Genomic DNA, 23,288 nt, shown 5'->3' with positions numbered 1-23,288 from the left:
CACCAATGGCAGCGGCGCTGGGTTGGGGGGTGCCCACATCCAAGATGGCGCCCCCGGGAGCTGGGAGCGGGTGACCGGCAGCAGGGAAGCGGCCTGAGCTGGCCCTGCGATTGCGGGGTCCTGGGGGCATTTCTCTGGGTAGACCCTGGCCCGCCTACAAGGCCTTCCCCGGGCCGGAGCAATGGCCGCCGAGAATAGCAAGCAGTTTTGGAAGAGGAGCGCCAAGCTGCCGGGGAGGTGAGCCCAGGACGCTGAGAGGAAGAGGAGATTGGACCAAACCCTTCTAAATCCTAAACCCTAAATCCCACGGGCCTGGGGCGCCAGCGATCCAAGAATGCTGGTTTGGAGAACCTGGGCTTGGGGCGGGGGGGAGCTGGGACTGCCTGGTGGCGGCAGGACGGCTGTCAGGCAAAGGAGTGGGCGGCGAGCTTTGGAGATGGTTGGGTGTGGGAGCAGACCCGGGTCCGGGGCCGTCGGGCCCTTGAGGGGCTTCCCTCAGCCGGGAGGTGGCCGGAGTTCGCGCATAGGGGACAGTGGAGTTGGGTGAGTAATCAGCGTCGGTTCTGGGTTTGGAAGGCTATCCTCAGAGCTGCTTCTCACTTTACGAAGAACTCCTTCTTGAGGGGGCGGGGGTCTTCACCAAGCACAGGTGGTTGTTTGCACGAGGATGGCCCCTTCACTTGACCCCCCCCACCCCCAACCTCGTACGAATATTCCTCCTGGACTCCTAGAAGGGTTCTGGTGGGAGCTTGAGACCGTCTGCGTGGCGGGGGTGGGGACAAGAAAAGTGAGGGAAATTCTTCAACTCGACCTCACTTTAAGATATCTTGAGTTGGTCCTTTCCCATTAGGAATTATTACAGGGTAACTTAGAATCGAGATGATTTCTTTAGCATCTTCTAAAGATTTGTCATACCCCAGTGGCCTCTTCTCCTCTGCCTGGTAATGTACTTCTTGTGCAAATGCATTAAATTCTTTCATTCTAGAGTTGTTTAGGTGGAGAACAGATTATTTCTAAGATAATCTCCACTCTTGCCCCACCCCTTTTTGGTATAGGTTGAGACTCTTAACAATTGTCCATTCATCAGTCTAATGTTGGTTTATAGTTTCAATTTGTTTGGGGGTAGTGCTGAGAAGTAAAAGGAGGAGTGTATGTTTCAATCTTAAATTTAAGATTTCGGCCAGCCACAGTCTCTTTGACGATGAAATTCATGATTGATTGTACCCCATGTGCTACCCTTCCTAGCTGATTGATAAGGGAAATAATCCTTTAAACCTGTAGCTTTTTTTGTTTGTTTTATCAATAGCAAGAGAGAAATCAGGGACAGTGGTGGCTATATAGTGGACTTACTTATTGATAGGATCCTGTTAGACAGTTGGGGATCAGTTTTTCTTAATATAGTAAAAAGTAGGTTAAGGGAATTCAGAAATAACTTCAGATTGAAATGTTGTGGAATAACTGTTAATGCTAAAGACTTCTGTGTTTTTAGATAGGCACCACTTCCTGCCTACTGATTCCTTTTCCTTCCTGGTCTAGGGAGCTCTCCAGTCTCGCTAACTGCTGTTCTCTGGGGTTTTCCATGGTGAGATCATTAAATTTTGACATCAAAAGTTATAATCAGAATCTATAGGAAAACTGTTAAATCAGGAAGCAGTATTTGATATGTGGGATATGGCATAATCTTTTTGTGCCTACCAACTGCTGGTTGTTACTAACAGTTTTTATTTTCTATATTTCCTCTTTTGGAATGTAGAAGCAGTCATCTTTTTTGCAGAGCACTATTTTTTGTGAGATAGGAAGAGAAATCTTTTCAGTTTCTTTAAGTTTGTGGCTTCCTTTTTCATTTTGAAGAGAAATACAAAAGGATAGAGGAAAGAACTTTTGAATTCTGAAAGCTTTGGATTATTATTGGAGTGTTATCTGTGTGATCAAGGACAATTAATCTCTTTAAGCCTCAGTTTCCTTATCTGTGAAAAGAGGATAAAAATACTTTCTTCAAGATTCCAGTGTGGATTGAATTAAACATCTATTTGTAAAGAACCTGAAACAATGTTTATTTATAGTTGCTCAATACTAATTATTAATATTTCTGTTATTATTAGGGGAAGTATACATTTAAAAGAATATTTCTCTGATCCTTATTCCAGTAAGAGGTATTTATGTTCATTGTTTATATTAAGACATTAAAATGTTGCCATGATTCATAATGGTGTTTAGTACCTTGCTTGTTGAAGAGAAATATTGTTCAACTATGCGCTTTTAGCAAGGAAGCCCTAGGAGCCCTTGGTTATGGGAGAAAATAAAAATTCTTTTAGAGAGAAAGTGCTTTGATGTAAGGAAAATATTAGTACATTTTTCTCAAGAATAGAACTTTTGCATTTGTACTCTTTCGGTCATAGTGAAGAAAAAAACTTTGGGTGGAGAAATGACACAGATAACTGTCTAGGTCCATGGCAACTTAGAAGTGAGACTAGCTTCCTCTTTGCAAATTGAAAGGTAAAAATTCAAAACGGTAGCAGATGACTTTCAGTTTCTTTGATCATGATCCAGCAACCTTAATTACAGCAAATAGGAATTTTATGTAGTAAAATAGCCTCAAGTTCAAAACGAATTAAACATCCTTTTGTAAAATAACAGCTTTATTGAGATAATTCACATATCATAAAAATTCACCCTTTTGAAGTGTATAATTTGGTGGTATTTAGTACATTCATCTAGAGTATAAATGGTTTTGTGCAACCATCAACATTAATTTCAGAGTATTTTCATCACCCCGAAAAGAAACCTCATATCCATTAGTAGTCACTCCCCCTCCCCCCTGCTCTCTGGCCCTTGGCAACCACTGATCTTTTTGTTTATATGGATTTACCTATTCTGAACATTTTGTATAAATGGAATAATGTAGTAAGAGGCCTTTTGTGACTGGTTTTCTTTTAGATGTAGTGTTTTCAAGGCTTATTCTTGTGGCATGTATCAGTATTTCATTCCTTTTACAGCTGAATAATAGTCCTTGTATGTATGTACCTCACTTTGTTTATCCATTCATTAGGTGATGGACGTTAGAGTTGTTTCCACTTTTGGGCTCTTATGAATAAAACTGTGAAATCCGTGTGTAGGTTTTTTGTGTGAAAGTATGTTTTCCACTCCTTTGATTATATGTAGAAGTGGAATTGCTTCATATAGTAATTTGATGGAATTAAACATCTTTATAAGTGCTCTCAGTTATTCATAAGAGCCCCATGTGCTTAATATTTCAAATGGTCCTTATGTGGATGCCTAGGAAGACAGGAGGCAGTAAGTACCATGTGGTTAAAAATACAGGCTCTGGAAACTTGAAACTAGTAGATAAATAAGTTCTGGAGAGATAATGGACAGCATAGTGATTATAGTCAACAACACTGTATTATAATCTTCAAAGTTGCTAGGATACTGGATCTTAATTGTTCTTACCACAAAGAAGAAATGTTAATTATGTGACATGATAGAAGTGTTAGCCAATGCGACAGTAGTAATCATGTTGCAGTAGAGTTGTCCCTCAGTGTCTGGGGGGAATTGGTTCCAGGACCTCCTTGGATACCAAGATCTGCAGATGTTCATGTCCTTTATATGAGGTGGTGGTACAGTTGGCCCTCCATATCTATGGATTTTGTATCCATCCACAAATTCAACGAACTGTGGACCAAACTTCAGAGAGAGACTATAAGTGTACTGAACCAACAGAATGTACATCTTAAACTTACACAAGATTATGTGTCAATGATATCTCCAAAAAGGGAGAAAAAATGGAAAAGAATGCAAGCTCTGCAACCTGGTTTCAAGTCTCAGCTCTGCCACTTTCTGTGTGACCTTGGGCAAGCTACTTAACCTCTTGGTGCCTTAGTTTCCTCCTGTAAAGTGAGGACAGAGTGTCTACCTTATAAGGCTGTTAATGAGAATTAAATGAGGTAATGCATGGCTTCCCTGGTGGCTCAGACGGTAAAGCATCTGCCTGCAATGTGGAAGACCCGGGTTCGATCCCTGGGTTGGGAAGATCCTCTGGAGAAGGAAACGGCAACCCACTCCAGTATTCTTGCCTGGAAAAATCTCATGGATGGAGCCTGGTAGGCTACAGTCCATGGAGTCGCAAAGAGTCGGACACGACTGAGCGACTTCACTTCACTTCACTTCAATGCATGGAAAGTACATAGAATGTACTCAATAACATTAGCCATTATGAAAATGCTAGTTGTGATTACAGTAGCTTCTATTTTTATTTGTTTCTTCTCCTTGCTCTAGTTTCAGAAACTCGAAGAACTCTGATCAGTGGTATGTCTGGAGCCCCACAGTGAGTCCTGGGTGGAAAAAATACTGCCTGTTGTTGATTAGGCAGACAGTTTATGGGAGCATGAAAGAGCCTAATGCAGGATCACTGTGACTGTCAGGGGTTCATTAGCAATGAGGAGTATGGTTTGAGCAGTGCTTCTCAAACTTTAATGAATCACCTGGAAGGGCTTGTTAAAACATAGATTGCCAAGCCCCACTTCCGAGTTTCTAATTCTGTCCATTACAATTGCACTCATCTCACACGCTAGTAAAGTCATGCTCAGAATTCTCCAAGCCAGGCTTCAGCAATACATGAACCATGAACTTCCTGATGTTCAAGCTGGTTTTAGAAAAGGCAGAGGAACCAGAGATCAAATTGCCAACATCCGCTGGATCATGGAAAAAGCAAGAGAGTTCCAGAAAAACATCCATTTCTACTTTATTGACTATGCCAAAGCCTTTGACTGTGTAGATCACAATAAACTGTGGAAAATTCTGAAAGAGATGGGAATACCAGACCACCTGACCTGCCTCTTGAGAAATCTGTATGCAGGTCAGGAAGCAACAGTTAGAACTGGACATGGAACAACAGACTGGTTCCAAATAGGAAAGGGAGTACGTCAAGGCTATATATTGTCCCCCTGCTTATTTAACTTATATGCAGAGTACATTATGAGAGACGCTGGACTGGAAGAAGCACAAGCTGGAATCAAGATTGCTGGGAGAAATATCAATAACCTCAGATATGCAGATGACTCCACCCTTATGGCAGAAAGTGAAGGGGAACTCAAAAGCCTCTTGATGAAAGTGAAAGTGGAGAGTGAAAAAGTTGGCTTAAACTTCAACATTCAGAAAAAGAAGATCATGGCATCTGGTCCCATCACTTCATGGCAAATAGATGGGGAAACAGTGGAAACAGTGTCAGACTTTTATTTTTTTGGGCTCCAGAATCACTGCAGATGGTGACAGCAGCCATGAAATTAAAAGACGCTTACTCCTTGGAAGGAAAGTTATGACCAACCTAGATGGCATATTCAAAAGCAGAGACATTACTTTGCCAACAAAGGTTCATCTAGTCAAGGCTATGGTTTTTCCTGTGGTCATGTATGGATGTGAGAGTTGGACTGTGAAGAAGGCTGAGTGCCGAAGAATTGATGCTTTTGAACTGTGGTGTTGGAGAAGACTCTTGAGAGTCCCTTGGACTGCAAGGAGATCCAACCAGTCCATTCTGAAGGAGATCAGCCCTGGGATTTCTTTGGAAGGACTGATGCTAAAGCTGAAACTCCAGTACTTTGGCCACCTCATGCGAAGAGTTGACTCATTGGAAAAGACTCTGATGCTGGGAGGGATTGGGGGCAAGAGGAGAAGGGGACGCCAGAGGATGAGATGGCTGGATGGCATCACTGACTCGATGGACGTGAGTCTGGGTGAACTCCGGGAGTTGGTGATGGACAGGGAGGCCTGGCATGCTGCGATTCATGGGGTCGCAAAGAGTCGGACACAGCTGAGCGACTGAACTGAACTGAGGTGGAGCACCAGAAGTGGAGTTTCTGAGGAGTTCCTAAAGGGTACCACTCCTGCTAAGCTGGGAGCTGCACTTTGAGAACCACTGAGTAGAGAGCCTTGAATTAGATTGAAAGAAATCCGATTTCTGATGCTGGATGCTTTTCCCCAGTGGATACTGAAAATTTTTTTTTGGCCATACTGTGTGGCCTGTGGGATCTTAGTTCCTGGATCAGGGATCAAACTTGTGCCCTCTGCAGTGGAAGCACGGAGTCTTAACCACTGGACTGCCAGGGAAGTCCCTGGATACTGAACAATTAATGCATCTCTGTTTTGCTAATAGCATCTCTCACGTAACACATCCAAGCAGAACTCTTGATTTCCACATTTGCCCACTCCTGCAAATCTACTCTGTCCAGTCTCACGTAAATAGTCCAGCCATTCACCAAGTCCCTCAGACCAAAAATCCTAATGTCTTTCATTCTCTTTCTGTTCCTGCTACATCCAGTTCATTAGCAGGTTCTGTGTTGGCTTGTCAGAATATATCCTGAATATGAGCAGTTCTCATCACTTCTACTCCCTACTTTCAGGATCAAACGGAGTCCTCTCTTTCCTGGGCCACTGCTGTACCTTCCTCATTGGTCTCCGTGCTGTGAGTGGGGGCTTCCCTTGTGGCTCAGCTGGCAAAGAATCCACCTGCAATGTGGGAGACCTGGGTTCCATCCCTGGGTTGGGCTGTGAGTGGAGTCAATGCCCCTTACCCCCATTGTTCAAATCAGCTGTAGCTAAGAGTCTGCTGCAGTTAGTACAGGGACAGGCCATGAGGTCTTCGACTAGGGTAATGACAGTAAAGGACAAGTTTGGGAATATCTATAGGACTTGGTAGATCACTGGATTTGGGAAGTAAGGGAGAAAGGGGGGCTGAAGGGATGTCACCCTCAGGTTTCTGGCTTAGGTGGTCAGGTAAGATTGTGGTATCCTATCCTCAGAAAGAGCCACAGTTTAGGACAACATGCTAACTACTCCACGCTCAATTTCCTTATCTATGAAATGAAATCTGGATTAAATGAGCTCTGAGGCTTTTACTGGTTCTGAGATTGAGTGTTAAACTTGGCAACTCCAACTCATGTCACTGGATGTTTCTCTTCTGCTCTGTCAGTCACAGAGGTATGATTGATAGGTAAGAATAGCTCAGGGGTGGGCAGGGAGCGCTGAAGGTAAGTTTTTCTGTCTTGTGCTTTGGAAAGTGGTGAATTTCTGGCCCCACCGCACATCTGAGTGTCACCAAATTATAGAATGTTATAATTCGACCCTGAGAGCACTGCCGATTGAGGAAACTGAGGCCAGAGAGGGAAAGTAGCCCCAAATCACACTGCAAATTTCTTGACGCCTGGTCCGCACTCTGCTGCTGCCTCCCCCTTCCCTCAGTCTCTGCTAAGATTGAAATAACCCTCTGTCCAAGCACCTCATCTGCTTCAAGGATGTAGATGCTTCCAGTGAAAGTATGGATGAGACTTGGAATAGGAGAGACAAATGTGAGCCAAAGCCTGGCTAATTCCCCACAATCTCATCCCCAATCTTTCTGGGAAGGGCTTCTCCCTCTGTTTAAGGAAAAGTGGGCTTCCCAGGTGGTACTAGTGGTAAAGAACCTGCCTGCCAATGCAGGAGACATAACATGGGTGCTCAATCCCTGGGTCAGAAGATCCCCTGGAGGAGGGCATGGCAACCGACTCTAGTATTCTTGCCTGGAGAATCCCATGGACAGAGGAGCCTGATGGGCCACGGTCCATAGGGTTGTAAAGAGTCAGGTACAACTGAAGTGACTTAGCACACACGCACGTGTGTTATTAAAGTCAAGGAGCTCTTTTAGTATTCAGTGACTCTGAGAAGTGTCTGATTCCTTGAATTACTTAGGAGCCCGTAGATTTTTAACTGAAACCTTCTCTGTCATTTGGTTGTTTTTTGTAACTTTAAAGAATCTGATAGTAGACACAGTATAATGGTCCCAGCCTGTCTGGGCAGGTACACTACAACCTATTCTTAGCTTGGAAATGCTTTACTGATTAAGTCAGTGACTAGGAGATAGTAAATTATCACTGCAGCAGCATGGATCCCCAGTTCTGGAAGACTTCCATTGAGTGAGCGTGTGACCCTGCGTTGATTGCCAGCGTGTTTGGCTTCAAAGTGGATAGCTCTGTTCCCATGTTTGCTTTAGCTCCTCTGCCAGCGCTGAACAAACACCTGTTGATCTTTTTTCCTATCAAGCTTTTTGCTCTGTTCCAACTACCCAGCTCTGCCAACACGTTCTGCGGTGTTGTTTTATTGAAGGGAACAATGGAGGTTGACCGAGACTTTTGCTTCATTTTTTCCTTTGTTGTGGCACAGCGCGTGGCCTTCTTTTCTCTGTATATGCGGTTTGGTTTCTCTGAGACACAGTGTGACTGCCTCTTCATTTTTAGGTGTAGCTAGACAGGAGTCAGCTTAAACAGAGGCCTGGGTTCTTCATCGTTCCAGGCTTGACTCACTGAGTGTTGTTAAGCGCCTGCTGGTGTGTGTCATGCTCTGCCAGGTGGTGAGGGGACTACAGAAAAAGACATGGCCCCACCACTGCTCTGGAGAATCTGAAGGTACTCGGCAGCTCAGCTTCCCCATGGAGAGGATGCTCAGTGTTATTGTCTTTCTGGTTTTGCCACTTAAGCATATGTTACTTTTGTAATCAGAAAAACCGAAAAGCGGAGCTGGGTGAAAACACACTGTTGAGTGAGAAAAGCAAGATGTAGACCGATATGTACAGTGTGCAGTCTTTCATGTAGAAGTTTTAAAACATAAAAAAAGATATTGCATGTTTATGGATACATGAATATATGTAAAAGTATAAAAACAGATGGGAAGGATTTTGTATCCACTTCAGGATAGTGGTTATCTCTTGGGGAGGCGGGGGAACGGGGCTGGGGACTGCAACTGGAACTTCAGAAGTCTCTTTAACACTTTATTTTCTTAAAAAAAGAAAAAGAAATGTGACAGGTGTTAATTATTTGTTAAGTCAGAGTGATGGGTTCGTGGGTGTTTGTTGTATCTTTATACTTTTCTTTGTTTCTGAAAATGTGAGTTAAATGCCTTTTGCTCTTGTGGTAAAGCAAATGTTTTTTAAATGTGTGTTGGAGAAATCAGCCAGCCAGCCATGAAATTAAATAAGATTTAAAGTAGCATGTATAATTTAGCATCAAAGTAAGTTGTGAATATGGTGTGATGCCATTTATATGAAGTTTTTCAAACATGCAGAACAATACTCTATATTGTTTCAGGATACATGCATAGGAAATATAAAAACAAAAATGAGGATGAAAAACACCAGACTCAGTGGTTTCCTGAGAAGGGTTGTGCTGGGGTTTCGACTCCATAATGTATTATTTCTTACGTAGGTGTTGAGCACCTACCTGGGTATACTGTATATTATGCTCTAAATCTAGTCTGTTTTAAAAAATAGTTTATTCTTTAAAAGCAGTGTAAGCCTCAATTTCTGTGTTTTAGGGAATCAGCAAAGGCATGGGTTAGTGGATGCTGGGGATAGGCTCAGAGAAAGTCTCATGGGGCAGAGGGTGTAGAGTTTGAAGGAATGTTTCAGGATGGATAAGATTTTTTAAATGAGATGGGGAGAAGAGCCCAGCTTAGCGTTTGAGGTTAGGGTGTGTGGAGACCAGCCTCCTCTAGAGTTGAGTTTGGGTCTAGTGGAAGTGTACTGCACAGGTCGATAGGTGAATTATACATGCCCGGAAATTGAGCACCTTAATCACCAGGCTCTTTCAGTTTGTCTTCATTTAGTCATCTGGGCTTCTCTTCCTTTTCTAACTTCTTGCCTCTCCTATTCACATGCCAGTAAGGTAATGCTCAAAATTCTCCAAGCCAGGCTTCAGTAATACGTGAACCATGAATTTCCTGATGTTCAAGCTGGTTTTAGAAAAGGCAGAGGAACCAGAGATCAAATGCCAACATCTGCTGGATCATCAAAAAAGCAAGAGAGTTCCAGAAAAGCATCTATTTCTGTTTTATTGACTATGCCAAAGCCTTTGACTGTGTGGATCACAATAAACTTTGGAAAATTCTGAAAGAGATGGGAATACCAGACCACCTGACCTGCCTCTTGAGAAATCTGTATGCAGGTCAGGAAGCAATAGTTAGAACTGGACATGGAACAACAGACTGGTTCCAAATAGGAAAGGGAGTACGTCAAGTCTGTATATTGTCACCGTGCTTATTTAACTTATATGCAGAGTACATTATGAGAGACGCTGGACTGGAAGAAGCACAAGCTGGAATCAAGATTGCTGGGAGAAATATCAATAACCTCAGATACGCAGATGACACCACCCTTATGGCAGAAAGTGAAGAGGAACTCAAAAGCCTCTTGATGAAAGTGAAAGTGGAGAGTGAAAAAGTTGGCTTAAAGCTCAACGTTCAGAAAACGAAGATCATGGCATCTGGTCCCATCACTTCATGGCAAATAGATGGGGAAACAGTGGAAACAGTGTCAGACTTTATTTTTTTGGGCTCCAAAATCACTACAGATGGTGACTGCAGCCATGAAATTAAAAGATGCTTACTCCTTGGAAGGAAAGTTATGACCAACCTAGATAGCATATTCAAAAGCAGAGACATTACTTTGCCAGCAAAGGTTCGTCTAGTCAAGGCTATGGTTTTTCCAGTGGTCATGTATGGATGTGACAATGAGACTGTGAAGAAGGCTGAGCGCCCAAGAATTGATGCTTTTGAACTGTGGTGTTGGAGAAGACTCTTGAGAGTCCCTTGGACTGCAAGGAGATCCAACCAGTCCATTCTGAAGGAGATCAGCCCTGGGATTTCTTTGGAAGGAATGAGGCTAAAGCTGAAACTCCAGTACTTTGGCCACCTCATGTGAAGAGTGGACTCATTGGAAAAGACTCTGATGCTGGGAGGGATTGGGGGCAGGAGGAGAAGGGGACGCCAGAGGATGAGATGGCTGGATGGCATCACTGACTCGATGGACGTGAGTCTGAGTGAACTCCGGGAGTTGGTGATGGACAGGGAGGCCTGGTGTGCTGTGATTCATGGGGTCGCGAAGAGTCGGACACGACTGAGTGACTGAACTGAACTGAACTGAAACTGATAAATTACCCAGGTGTTCCAGGTACAGACACATTATGGTTTAGTTCAGGAATATGTTAATTAAAAATGTTAACAGATACATTATGGTTTCAGTTCAGAAATAAGTTCAGTTTAGGTTCTGATACCTTTGCTGATAAAGTCCATCGTTTATCTTGGCCTTTCTGGCTATGCCAGCACTCGGGGCTGATGTCTTTAAAAAATAGTCTACAGTGGTGTTAAGTTCCTTTTCCTAGGTGATTATTAATGGCCTTTAGCTCCTAAACCTGCACCATTAGAATTGCTTTTTTTCTTGCTGTATTACTGGCAGGTGGTAATACTCTTTTATGGAGAGAATCTAAGGATTCTTTCTTATTCTGCTACTCAGTCACCCAGCCCAACTTTCCCATTAATATCTTCCTGCAGAGTTTATTCTCTGATCTTTATATTTTGCTAACATAGAAGCTTATTTACTTAGAGAGTTCAAGTGTACTCATCTTAAGAGTATTTGCAAATGCTGAAATACAGATGGCCCTTTGGGTTTTCTAGTTTGTGCTTTTTGTTTTGTCTAAGCTTTCTCTCTCTAAGCCAAACTTTCCTGTATTCTTTAATCCTTCTTTTCTCTCTTCTTTTCCTCTGCCTGGGAAACTGTAAACACATTCAAGTAGCATTGTTTGTATTTCTGTGGTAGTACATGTGATGGCTTGTTTAAAATTACTTAATAACCTTCCATAGATGTTCAGAAATCTTACTACTAAAAGGGTCAGGGCCCTACTCATAGCTAAAAATTGGTACACAAATATTCCCTTTGGAATCTTAGTAGAAATCAATGTGAAAATGATCAGATTGACTCCATTTTCATTTAAAAGCAACTTTAGGATCACATCTTTATGTCAAAGTACTTTATGTCAAAGGTACTTGGTAAACCTACTTGTTCTGTTTTCTAAATGTTAGTAAGAAATAAATTACAAAAATCGGGGGGAGGAAGAAAACCAACATTTCTTAAGCACTGAGTGTGTGCCGGGCAGCATTTACCTCACCACCTGCTATTATTGCTTAACTACCTGTAGGAATTGTGCTGAAGGACCTTTTACACATTATCCCATTTAAACTTCCCAGTGCTCTTAAGATTGCTTAATTTATTTCTTAGAAAGGTGATCATGTATACAGTACTAATTGAGAAAGGTGTAAGAAGGTTTGCACTGAAAACTTAGTCTCCGCCACAGGGCCCTCCCATCATCAGTCCTACTTCCATACCACTGCTTCTGAGTCTTATGTGTTCTTTCAGAAGTGGACTGTAAATACATAAACGCAATCATATGTCAGTATGTGGATATATTTTATTTTAAAGATTTTTACATAAAATGGAATTATTACTATGCATATAATTCTGCATCTTTTTTTCAATGCGTGTTTCATGTCAGTGGATATAGAATTACCTCATTCTTTTTAACAGATGTACTGTAGTTGATTTTACCAGTCCCATTGGTAATAATCCCTTTTCTTTTAATAGGTAAGTTCAACCCATATATATTTATTGGAGTGACTGATATATTTGGTTTTAGTTCTATTTTTAATATTTTCTTTTAAAAAGCTTTCACTATCAGGACTGTACTTGCTTTGGGAGGTGGGCATATCCTGGTGTAGGTTCTGATGATTTGAAAGAGTTATCTTTTTATTCTAGTGATTGTGTGTAACTTTATACCATGTTTCTTCCGATAGTATCTGTTGACTCCCTACCATGAGTAATGATGAAATTAGTACTATTTCCTGCCTCCTTTCCACCTGCTTTTAGTTGATTATAGTTATTTTTCTTAGTTTTATTTTATATCTTTAAACATACCTGTATATTAGGGCATCAAAGAATGAGATGGCTGAATGGCATCACCAATGCAGTGGACATGAACTTGGGCAAACTTCAGGAGATGATGAGGGACAGGGGGGCCTGGCATGCTGCAGTCCCTGGGGTCACAAAGAGTCAAACACGACTGGGAGACTCAACGACAACAACAACATACCTATATATTACTTGAACTACCGGTTATAAGTGTCTTTTTGAGCCTTGTCAGTAAAAGATGAGGAAATCAGTCTACTTATTTCAGTCCACTTCTCCTCCATCCCACTTTAACATTTGCCAGTTACATTATTTTTGCATTCTCTTCTGCAACCAGAAAGCCTCAAATTTAAGGCTCAATCTTTACAAAGCTTTAAAAATTTACGTACTTATTTACTTTTGTCCACCCCGGGTCTTGGTTCTACATGGGGGGCTACTCTTTAGCTGTGGTGCAGGGGCTTCCTTTGTTGCAGAGTCCAGGTTCTAGGTGGGCGGGCGGGCTCCAGTAGTTGCAGCACGTGGGCTCAGTAGTTGCGATTCGCCAGCTCTGGAGCTTGGGCTCAGTGGTTGTGGCACACGGGCTTAGTGGCGCCGGGGCAAGGGGAAGCATGTGGAGTCTTTTCAGAACAGGGATCGAACCCATGTCCCCTACCTTGGCAGGTGGATTCTTGTCCACGACCAGCCTTTTGCCATAGTGTCTCCATTTATTATATTATCAGTTGAAGTTTTTCCTCTAGTAGTTTCTTCAGGAAGGAGTAAAGGAAACCAGATTCCCTGAGTTCTTACATGCTGAAGCATGCTTTTCTGTTGCCTTTGTACTTAAACCACAGTTTGGCTTAGTATACAATTATTTCAGGTCACTCTCTTTTTTCATTTTTTTTAAACTAAACTACTGTAGAAAAGTACATAAAACAAGTGTGTGGTATGGTAACTTGATAAACTTGATAAATAATCAGAAAGTGAACGCCCCGGAAGCCCCCGTGTCTGTCTTTGATCACACCTCCTTCCTTCTCCCCAAGAGATAACCACATCCTTTCATGCTAATCACTCTGTGCTTCCTTTATTGTGTTACTATATGGATGATCCCCAAGCAATAGAAATCATTTTGCCAGTTTGTGATGTATGTGTAAATAGAATCATACACTATTTACTGTTTCATCCTTTGCTTGTTTTTTTTGTTCGACATGACATTTGTAAGATCCATTCACATTACTTGCAACCTTACTCCATTTATTTACATTGCTGTAAAGTGTTTTATTATATGAACACATGAAAGTTAATTTCTCTATTGATAGACAGTAGGGTTATTTCTAGTTTGGAGCTAAAAGGATCCATAATGCTATCAGTTCAGTTCAGTCACTCAGTCGTGTCCAACTCTGTGACCCCATGAACTGCAGCGCATCAGGACTCCCTGTCCATCACCAGCTCTCCAAGTTTACTCAGACTCATGCCCATTGAGTCGGTGATGCCATCCAGCCATCTCATCCTCTGTCGTCCCCTTCTCTTTCCACCTTCAATCTTTCCCAGCATCAGGGTCTTTTCAAATGAGGCAGGTCTTCACATCAGGTGGCCAATGTATTGGATTCAGCTTCAACATCAAAGTTTCAGCTTCAACATCAGTCCCTCCAATGAACACCCAGGACTGATTTCCTTTAGGATGGACTGGTTGGATCTCCTTGCAGTCCAAGGGACTCTCGAGAGTCTTCTCCATCACCACAGTTCAAAAGCATCAATTCTTCAGTGCTCAGCTTTCTTTATAGTCAACTCTCACATCCATACATGACTACTGGAAAAACCATAGCCTTGACTAGACTGATCTTTGTTGGCAAAGTAATGTCTCTGCTTTTTAATATGCTGTCTAGGTTTGTCATAGCTTTTCTTCCAAGGAGTAAGCGTCTTTTAATTTCATGGCTGCAGTCACCATCTGCAGTGATTTGGAGCCTCAAAAAATAAAGTCTCTCACTGTTTCCATGGTTTCTCCATCTATTTGCCATGAAGTGATGGAACTGGATACCATGATCTTATTTTTCTGAATGTTGGGTTTTAAGCCAGTTTTTTCACTCTCTTTCACTTTCATTAAGAGGCTCTTTAGTTCTTTGTTTTCTGCCATAAGGGTGGTGTCATCTGCATATCTGAGATTATGAACACTTTTATATATGTTTCCTGATACACATATCTTTGTTTTTCTAAAGACATATGTATATATATGTATATGTATGTATCTTTAGTCTTAGGGTATGCATACTTTGTTCTTCCTCAATATAGCCAAACTTTTTCAAAGTGGTTGTATCAGTTTTTACCCCCGTCAGCAGTTGTGAGAACCCCTTGGGTCACTCCTCCCCTGATCTGTGGGGCTGCTTCACTGTCGTGTAGTCCAAGTGGTCCTCTGGGGTAGGCGATATTCCAGTTTTACAGATAAGAAAGCATGTTCAAAGTGGTCAGGCCATTTAGTGAAAGTTTATAGTGGATGCCACAACCTACATATGAACTGTATTCTGTCCAACTGTAAGCCTTCCCATGCTGCCTGTACAGATAGAACTTTCTGATAATTGCGTAGGGTGCTGAAACCTCACCAGGGAAGAAGATGAACTTTTTTTTTTTTAAAGAGTAGGTTGCTGTCCTTTGGCTTGGGCATAGTTGTTCTTGGAGGTCACCTGTTTCTCTCAGTCCCTTCCAACGTTGTGATGCAGGTGGTACTCACCCAATATATCTACCTTCCTGACAACTCGTGTCTTCCTTTTTTTTCTCGCTTTTAGCATCCAGCCCGTGTATGGAGCACAGCACCCTCCTCTGGACCCTCGGCTCACCAAAAAGTAAGTCAAGATATTTTTCCTCTCATGCATGTACTTCTTCTTAAACCCGTGGAACCCTTCCCTACTTTGTAGAAGTGACAGTTTCTGCTTTGACCTTTTCTAGCTTCTCCCCTGTTCTGTTTTGGATCAGAAGATGAACAGTCTTGTTACTTTTAAGCAGTCTGTTACTAAGTATAAAATTAAGTTACATCAGAGAGCTTTTTCTTACGTTGGAAGGTGGTTTATATAGGGTTTGTCTCTGTTCTATGAGAAGGTCTTTATTTGGTAAATATTGTCCTAAAATTGGTTGATTGATGATCTTCTGGCTTCTGGAGACCATGCTTCTGAAGATATAGATAGATAGATAGGTAGACCGCCCCTCTTCCTTACTTACTTTCTGAGAACCGGGGCAAACAGAACTTAACTATGGAGCTGGCATTCTTCAGGTCCTTTTTCTCTTTGACACACTCAACGAAACCCAGCCAGACGGTGGAGTTAAAAGATCCCTGGAGGCTATTTCTTCTAGTAAAATTCTAATTATTTTCAAACACAGAAGAGCCCTAGTTAAATCCCAGATGTGTGGGTGTGTATTCATACCCCCAATTATCACTTTATCCCACCTTTCTCTCATAGGCCATCGTTCAATCACAATAAGTTTAAATGATGGGTCATCTTCTCACGTGTTCTAAGAACTTTGGCCTCTCTCTTTTTGCAGGTTTAATCTTAGAGACTTACCTCTAGGAAAGCTGTTGTTCATAGTGAGAGCTGAATGATTTAAGAGGTACAAGAGACCTCGATTTCATCCTTCGGGGGCCTGTGTCATAATAGCCACCCTGTCTTCCTTCATAGTCAGTGGGGAAGTAAAGAGAATATACATTAAAGTATTTTGAATACCTAGAAAAATACCTTACAAATATGCATTGTCAATATTTTAATATTCTTTTAATAACTTAACTGAATGTGTGCTGAACTTTTCTCTAATTCCACCAACCCATTCTTTTTTCAATTTGGCTAATATGTAGAAGGTATAGTCTTCTGAAATACTGTGAAGCATGACTGCTGTTCATTTCTGTAAAATGCAGTTTTGTTTTGTCTTTTTAATCAGAAATTGCCAGTGTAAGCTCTCTGAGGGCTGGGACTTTGTTTTGTTCACCAGTGTGCCTTAACACCTGCTTTTGTTCACCAATGTGCCTTAACACCCAGACAAGCAGAAAAGAAAATTCAGTAAATGTTACTATAAAATGTTTATTGCCCTTATTTTAGGTCCTAAGTTACTAAGTAAATATTTTTGGAAAGAAGGAATGAAATCCCTCCATTTACTTAGTAGATTCTTCTTTAATGTTTCTTAGTATGTATCTTGTATTAGATCTTCTCAAGGGGATACATGTTTTCTGTGCTATTTGCATAATATTTCCATTAAGTATGATGGGTTCTATTTCCCAGTTTTACTCACAGTGGACTGTCTGGTTTGTTGGCCAGTGGGGCAGGCATTGTTAATTACCTACCCAGCCGCCTTCCCGGCCCCTGCTTCTTCCTTGCTCAAGACCATAGATTCATTCAGCTCTTGAACAGGCAACGGTGTACTTAGAGTAGGCATCTGGGTTAGTTTAAGCCTTTTATAATAATTCCTTGGTAATACCAGTGACTAATCTGTGATGGGCTCATCTCATTGGTTCTGGCCAGTGAGCTGTAAAAGAAAAGTCTGAAGGAGGGTTTTTAGCAGGATTTTCTTTTCCAATCAGTAAGAGATGATTTTGTGAAGAAAGCTACTTTCTGCCTCCACTCACATTTCCTACTTTTGCATGTGTTAATGTGAAAATAAGGTGCCAAAAACTGTTAACAGTTAACTTGTAACCTGAGGGAAAGACAAGAGAATTGCAGAGACACCAGCTCAGTACCCTGATGTCACAGTCTTTACAATTTAAGTGTCAGAGTTGAGTATTCTGTTCCTTTTAGCCAATTCTGTTCACAGCCAGGATTTGTCCGTGTTTGTAAGGCAGTGGGATGTACTATCCTGTTTTATGTTTGGTTCAGAGTCACCATACCTTGCCTGCCCCTGTCATCAGCTGAGTTTTCCTTGAATCTGTATTTAGGATGGGTCTTAAAATATCACCATATCCCAAACTGCAAAGGCAAACTTTATACACTCTTGTTTTGCACCTGTTAACAATATAAAACCATGAGTGTTTCCATGGGTCATTCAGCAGAATTGCATTCATGTAACCAGTAGAAGTAGTTATTTAGCTCTGTGATTTGGGAGGAATATAATTGTCACCGAATACACTGCGTCCCCTTTTTTGTGTGCGCACACGGTGGTTTGGTGTTAGCACTCTGCAGTAAGGGACAACACGTAGGTCTGCACTGGACCATTTTACAATTCCAGATTGTTACTATAAAACATTTATTGCCCTTATTTTAGTACCTTTGTTGGGACATTTTTATTACTTTCTCTGATACATGATTATCGTTCCACTTTAGGCCATTAATTACTGAGTGGTTAATCCTCATCACAGCAGAAGCCTTTACGTTGGATCTTCAATCATCTAAACTGCACAAGCACAACCAGTTATTCCCCGTCTGTGTATATTGACTTCCATTTGCCAAATTATTGCCATTAGTGATAATACTGCCTGCAATAATTTTTATTGCTCAGATAAAACTAGTCTTACCGCAGAGTGGCCCCATTGGCCACCTGGTGGTATGACAGGCTTCTAAATTTATTGTTTTCTGAATTGATATCCTAGTTCTGAGTTAGAATCCTAGTTCACGCGAAGCCCCTCTAGTTATTGAAATGACTGGGTTTACCGAATTCCCCACTTGCTTACATCCCTTACCAGTGTCAAATAAATTTTTGTCATATTTCTGCTAAGTGAACAGCCATATCAGTAAAAACAGTATAGCATTAATGCAATCACAGAGTGAGTGACCTTTTGTTTCTTAACCCCTATAACCTGTAGCCACTCTTCTCCAAAATATCCTGTGGTTTATGTTACCATTTAACAAGCTATTAATCATCAAACAACAGAGTTTCTCTTAGTGGGTCAGTCATTATGTATTTGTGAGTTTTGAGTGTCACTTGCACTTCTTGAATCTCTTTTTATGCATCACTTACTAACTCCATGATCTTGGGCAAATTACTCAACCTTTCTGACCCTTAGATTCCTCATCCATGAAGTAGAAATGATAAGACTCCCCTCACAAAGTTGCTGTGAGGATTAAATGAGGTATCTGTGAAAGTGCTTTTTAAACTATACTGTGGCATACAGCTGTAAGGATGTGTTTGTATGAGGCCAGTTTGGTTGTAACTTTGGTGTACTTCTGTTTAAATAATTTTGGTTAAACTTGAAGCCACACTGTGGCATTATTGTGCCTTGGGTTAGTTATAGGTTAAGTTGGGACCATGTTAAAATGAGGCAGCCTGTATGCCAGAGGCATCCCCAGTTTGAATCACCTGGATTCACTTTTTACTGTGACTGCTGGGGTCAAAGGGGAAGAGAGACATTTCTCCTCCAAGAGCCACATCCCCAGATGTGGCTTCTTCCCTTTCTGGCTACCAGCACACACAGCCTGTTGGATGTAGAGGAGAGTCTCCCTACAGAGTTGGGGCTGCCAGCACGGGCACGTGGAGATTATAGCTGTGGTGCAGTGTGCTCAGTTTGCTGGTGACTCCTCTTCCCAGATCCTAGTCGTCCTCATCTCGATTCATCTTTTTAACCAGTTCTTCCAGGCAGGGTGGTTAGAAAGTACAGGTAGACCTGGATTTGGGCCCAGAGTTCCCTGCTTGCTCATGACCACAGGAAGCCTCAGTTTCCTCATCTGTCTATAGGAATAATAATAATAGTACCTCCATAGGCTAATGAATGAGCATTAGTAAGAAAAATGGGTATATATAAACAGTAGTACAGAGCCTGGCACCTGGTGAACAGCCAACAAATGTTAACTACCATATATTAAGGGCTTCCCTGGTGGCTCAGTGGTAAAGAATCTGCCTGCTACACGGGTTTGATTCCTGGGTCAGGAAGATCCCCTGGAGAAGGAAATGGCAGCCCACTCCAGTATGCTAGCCTGGGAAATCCCACAGACAGAGGAGCCTGGCGGGCTACAGTCCACGGGGTCGCAAAAAGAGTTGGATACAACTTAGAGGCTAAACAACAACAGAGGAACCACGTATGTGTGAATTTACATGATTCCCTGTGGAGAACAATGTTAATAAACATAGGAAAGCGTCGAAGCCTTTAAACCTTGCCATCGTTGTTGCAGGGCTGTGCTCTTTCTGCTCCTCTGAGAGGTATCTCTTCACTGTCACGCTCCTCTCTTTTTGTTTGTTTTTGGCTGTGCCATGTGACTGGCAGGATCTTACTTCCCCAACTGGGAGTGAACCCGAGCCCCTGTAGTGGAAGCACAGCGTCCTAGCCCCTGGACCACCGAGGAATTCGCTCCTCTTTCATTCTTGAGAGCGGTCCTTACAACCTTATTCTGTCCTCAGACTCCTTCCCCTATAGGTGATGCCAACCCCTTCCTCCATGAAGGTCTCTTTCCTAAGGACAGAGCTGACTTCTTTAACTGGCTGATGACTGAGTTTGGGCTTTTGTGAGGTAGGTATCTCTAATTTCTAGCAGACTGTAAATGGGCAGCTTGGACTCTCTCGTGTCTTCTTACCACAGGGAAAGGCAGCCTTTCCTCCCTCTCTCCTCTCCATTGTGTTGGAATATTTCCTTCCAATGTCTATTTGCAAAGTGTTCATCTGAGTAATTCCAATTCTTATTCTAGTTTACTTACTTTGAACCTTCATCTGCTTCAAAAATATAATGAAATACTTTAAATGCATAAAACGGTTAAAGGAAAAAGATAACAAACACTCATGTACCCACCACTCAGCTAATTTACCTTCTTCACTTGTATAGAAAGCTCAGCATCTGTCAGAACCCAGTGCTCAGCGTGACCCATCTCTTGGTGCCGTGTTTTAATCCATTCCAGGGTCTCCCTATTGCTTTACCTAGTGTTAGACTAACCGTATCCAGTCAGTTCTTTGACTTGAATCAAAATCCAGCTTGATTTTGAGTCTCTTGATTCATGGTTTATTTAAAGGATTCTTTTTGGCCCATGAAGAGCAGCTTTTGGGATCTTAGTTCCCTAACAGAGATTAGACCTGGGCCCACAGCAGTGAACACGCCAAGTCCTAACCACTGGACCGCCAGGGAATTCCCTACAGAATTCTTTTTTTTTTTTTCAGATTTTATTCATTTATTTATTTATTAAATAACACCAAAACCTTTTGTATTGGGTATAGCCAGTTAACAATGCTGTGTTAGTTTCAGGTGAACAATGCAGGGACTCAGCCGTACATCCCTAAAGAATCCTTACGACTTCAAGAGGGTATTTAGGAAACATCAACCGGGAGAAAAACAAATAATAACCTTGGGCTCCCAAGCAGTTCACATCACTGTTGAATTTGTCATGCGCAGTTTTGAGGTTCACGTGGTCTCCAAGGAGGAAGACAACAGCCTCCTGTGCTTTTTTCCATTCTTTTTTGATGGCAGCTCTTTCTGACACATCTGCCTGTTTGTTCTTGACAGCGGACCCTCTGAGGTGAGTACTGCAGGCTGTGGATCTGGGTTCCCTTTCACAGAGGAGAAGCCGTCATAATGACAAGTCCAGAACATACAGCCTCAGTGGGTCTACAGAGGAGTAATTTGCCTCTGGGTGGATTTCTTGACGAGCAGATTTTTGTGCTGCATTTCCTCAGTTTTATTTTTATTTTCAGTAGGTTTAGAAGTACTCTTTCTTTGGGGATTGACGAGAGCCAACAAAACCACCTTTTCCAGTGATTAATAAAAATAATATGCTCATTGTAGAAAACATGAATAATTCAGAGAAGTATAAAAATTAAGTGTCAGCTATCATTCCAGAGCCCAGAGATAAGCAGTGTTAACATTTTTGATGTGTTTTCTTCCTGGTCTTTTCTGTGCACATACTTTTTAAGAAATATAGAGATCATAAAAAATACATAATTTTGGTTCAATTTTCACTTTATTGAGATGACTTTCTAGCGTTATTAAATAGCCTTCACGACATGATTTTCAGTGGCATCTGGTGGCTGAACAGTAGTATATTTTATCATTTGTAATTTCTAGATGTTTATGTTTGCAGTTTTTAACCAAAATGCATAATACCATTATAGACTGTTTCAGATCACCTTTGTTTGACTCTCTGATTCTTTTCCTTTTTTTTCAGACTTTAAACTTTTTATTTTGTATCGGAGTATAGCTGATTAACAATGTTGAGATAGTTTCAGGTGAACAGCAGAGGGACTCAGCCATTATATACATCTATCCATTCTCCTGCAAACCCCCGCTCCCATCCAGGCTGACGCGTAACTCTGAGCAGAGTTCCATGTGCTACACGATAGGTCCTCGTCTGATTATTTTCTTATGGTCAGAGATTATGAGTCATTTTAAGGCTGATGGGATGTGTATTGCTAGATTGTTTTCCGAAAAGTGGAACAATATACACCCTACCTGTGCTATTAGAGAGCTGGTCTCACTACACCTGGGTCAGCACGGAGAGGATACGTCTTTGAATCTTTGCTAATTTAGTGGGTGGAAAATGGTTTCTCGTTTCCATCACGTTTGAGCTGTTACATCGTGTAATCTCATGTTATCTCTTGCATCTCGTGTGATGCGTTTTCCTTTTCTCTGTGAGGCCAGTGTTTGAAAATATGCCTGTCATATCTTACTCCTTTTTTGGTGTTAATAATAGGGTCATTCTGATGAGCTGTGTGAGTTACCAGTCTTTCTTTATCAATGCTAACAATGGTTATCTTTCAGAATGACTGTTGGACATATCTTGGGAGGTGTCATAGGTATTAGACCAGCCCCTAAAGGGAAGAATATCTCTTGGAAATTGGGGACTTCAGCTTTTCTGGCAGAGCCTCGTTTTTAGACTAGAGTTGCCCTACCTTGCTGAGGGAAATAGTGAGGCATTTTAATGATGTCACATTCCAGTCCTCAGGTGTAAATTTACTTGAGGCTGTATTCTTTGATTCCCTACTTGGGGTATGAAGGATGTTAGATAAGACTCAGTTATAGAAACATCCCAACCACATAGTCCCCTGGAACCAGAATAAGGGCCACCAGACCTTAAGGGATTCACAGAAAGAAGAAAACTTCAGGGGGACTTCCTGGCTGCTCAGTGGTTAAGACTCCATGCTTCCAGTGCAGGGGGTGTGGGTTCAGTCCCTGGTTGGGAAACTAAGATCCTGCATGCCGCATGGTACAGCCAAAAAAAGAGGAAACGTTCAGGAAAGTTGGAATGGTCTACCTGACTCTTAGGACTAGGCTGTCTTTCCTCAACAAGTTAACTGAGTATTTCCCAAACTCAAGTCATGTACCGTCTTCACGACTTTTTTGCAATATTTTATACTATTATTTATTAAATGCACTTGAAAAAATAAACTTATGTACTCAATTAGATTTACTTTTAAAATAAATCTTACTAGTTCTGTAAGTGGAAAACCAGTATCATTTGCCCAAAATAGAAAATAACCTTAGAAATACAGTGAAACACAAAACAGTCTCATTAATTAAATTCTAAGCCAGATCCTCTTGCTTACAAAATGTTGAACCTGAAGCTGCCCTCACTTTGTTAAAAAATAATCCTAAAGACAGAGTGGCGTCAAACTCAGATCCCTCCTCAAGGGCAGCAGGACTTTAACAGAATAAAAAGAGAACAACTTGTTC

The 23,288-nt window shown here is 41.7% G+C and overlaps 1 protein-coding gene across 6 annotated transcripts in view; it reads left to right on the top strand.

Annotated features, from left to right (window-relative positions):
* The first annotated feature begins 17 nt into the window (after window positions 1-17).
* The window catches only part of TBC1D22B (TBC1 domain family member 22B), a 76,999-nt gene continuing 53,728 nt past the window's right edge, over window positions 18-23,288 (top strand). For 2 of the 6 annotated variants that reach the window (XM_055571543.1, XM_055571540.1), the window contains exons 1-2: window positions 251-543; window positions 15,514-15,570. In XM_055571543.1, coding sequence (XP_055427518.1) covers window positions 335-543; window positions 15,514-15,570 — 266 coding nt within the window. In that variant the 5' untranslated portion in view covers window positions 251-334. The other 4 variants (XR_008711606.1, XM_055571541.1, XM_055571544.1 and 1 more) reach the window with 3 other exon arrangements.

Source organism: Bubalus kerabau, chromosome 3 (assembly GCF_029407905.1).
Source record: "Bubalus kerabau isolate K-KA32 ecotype Philippines breed swamp buffalo chromosome 3, PCC_UOA_SB_1v2, whole genome shotgun sequence".
Taxonomy (NCBI): domain Eukaryota; kingdom Metazoa; phylum Chordata; class Mammalia; order Artiodactyla; family Bovidae; genus Bubalus; species Bubalus kerabau.
This window is presented reverse-complemented; position numbering and strand designations above follow the sequence as displayed.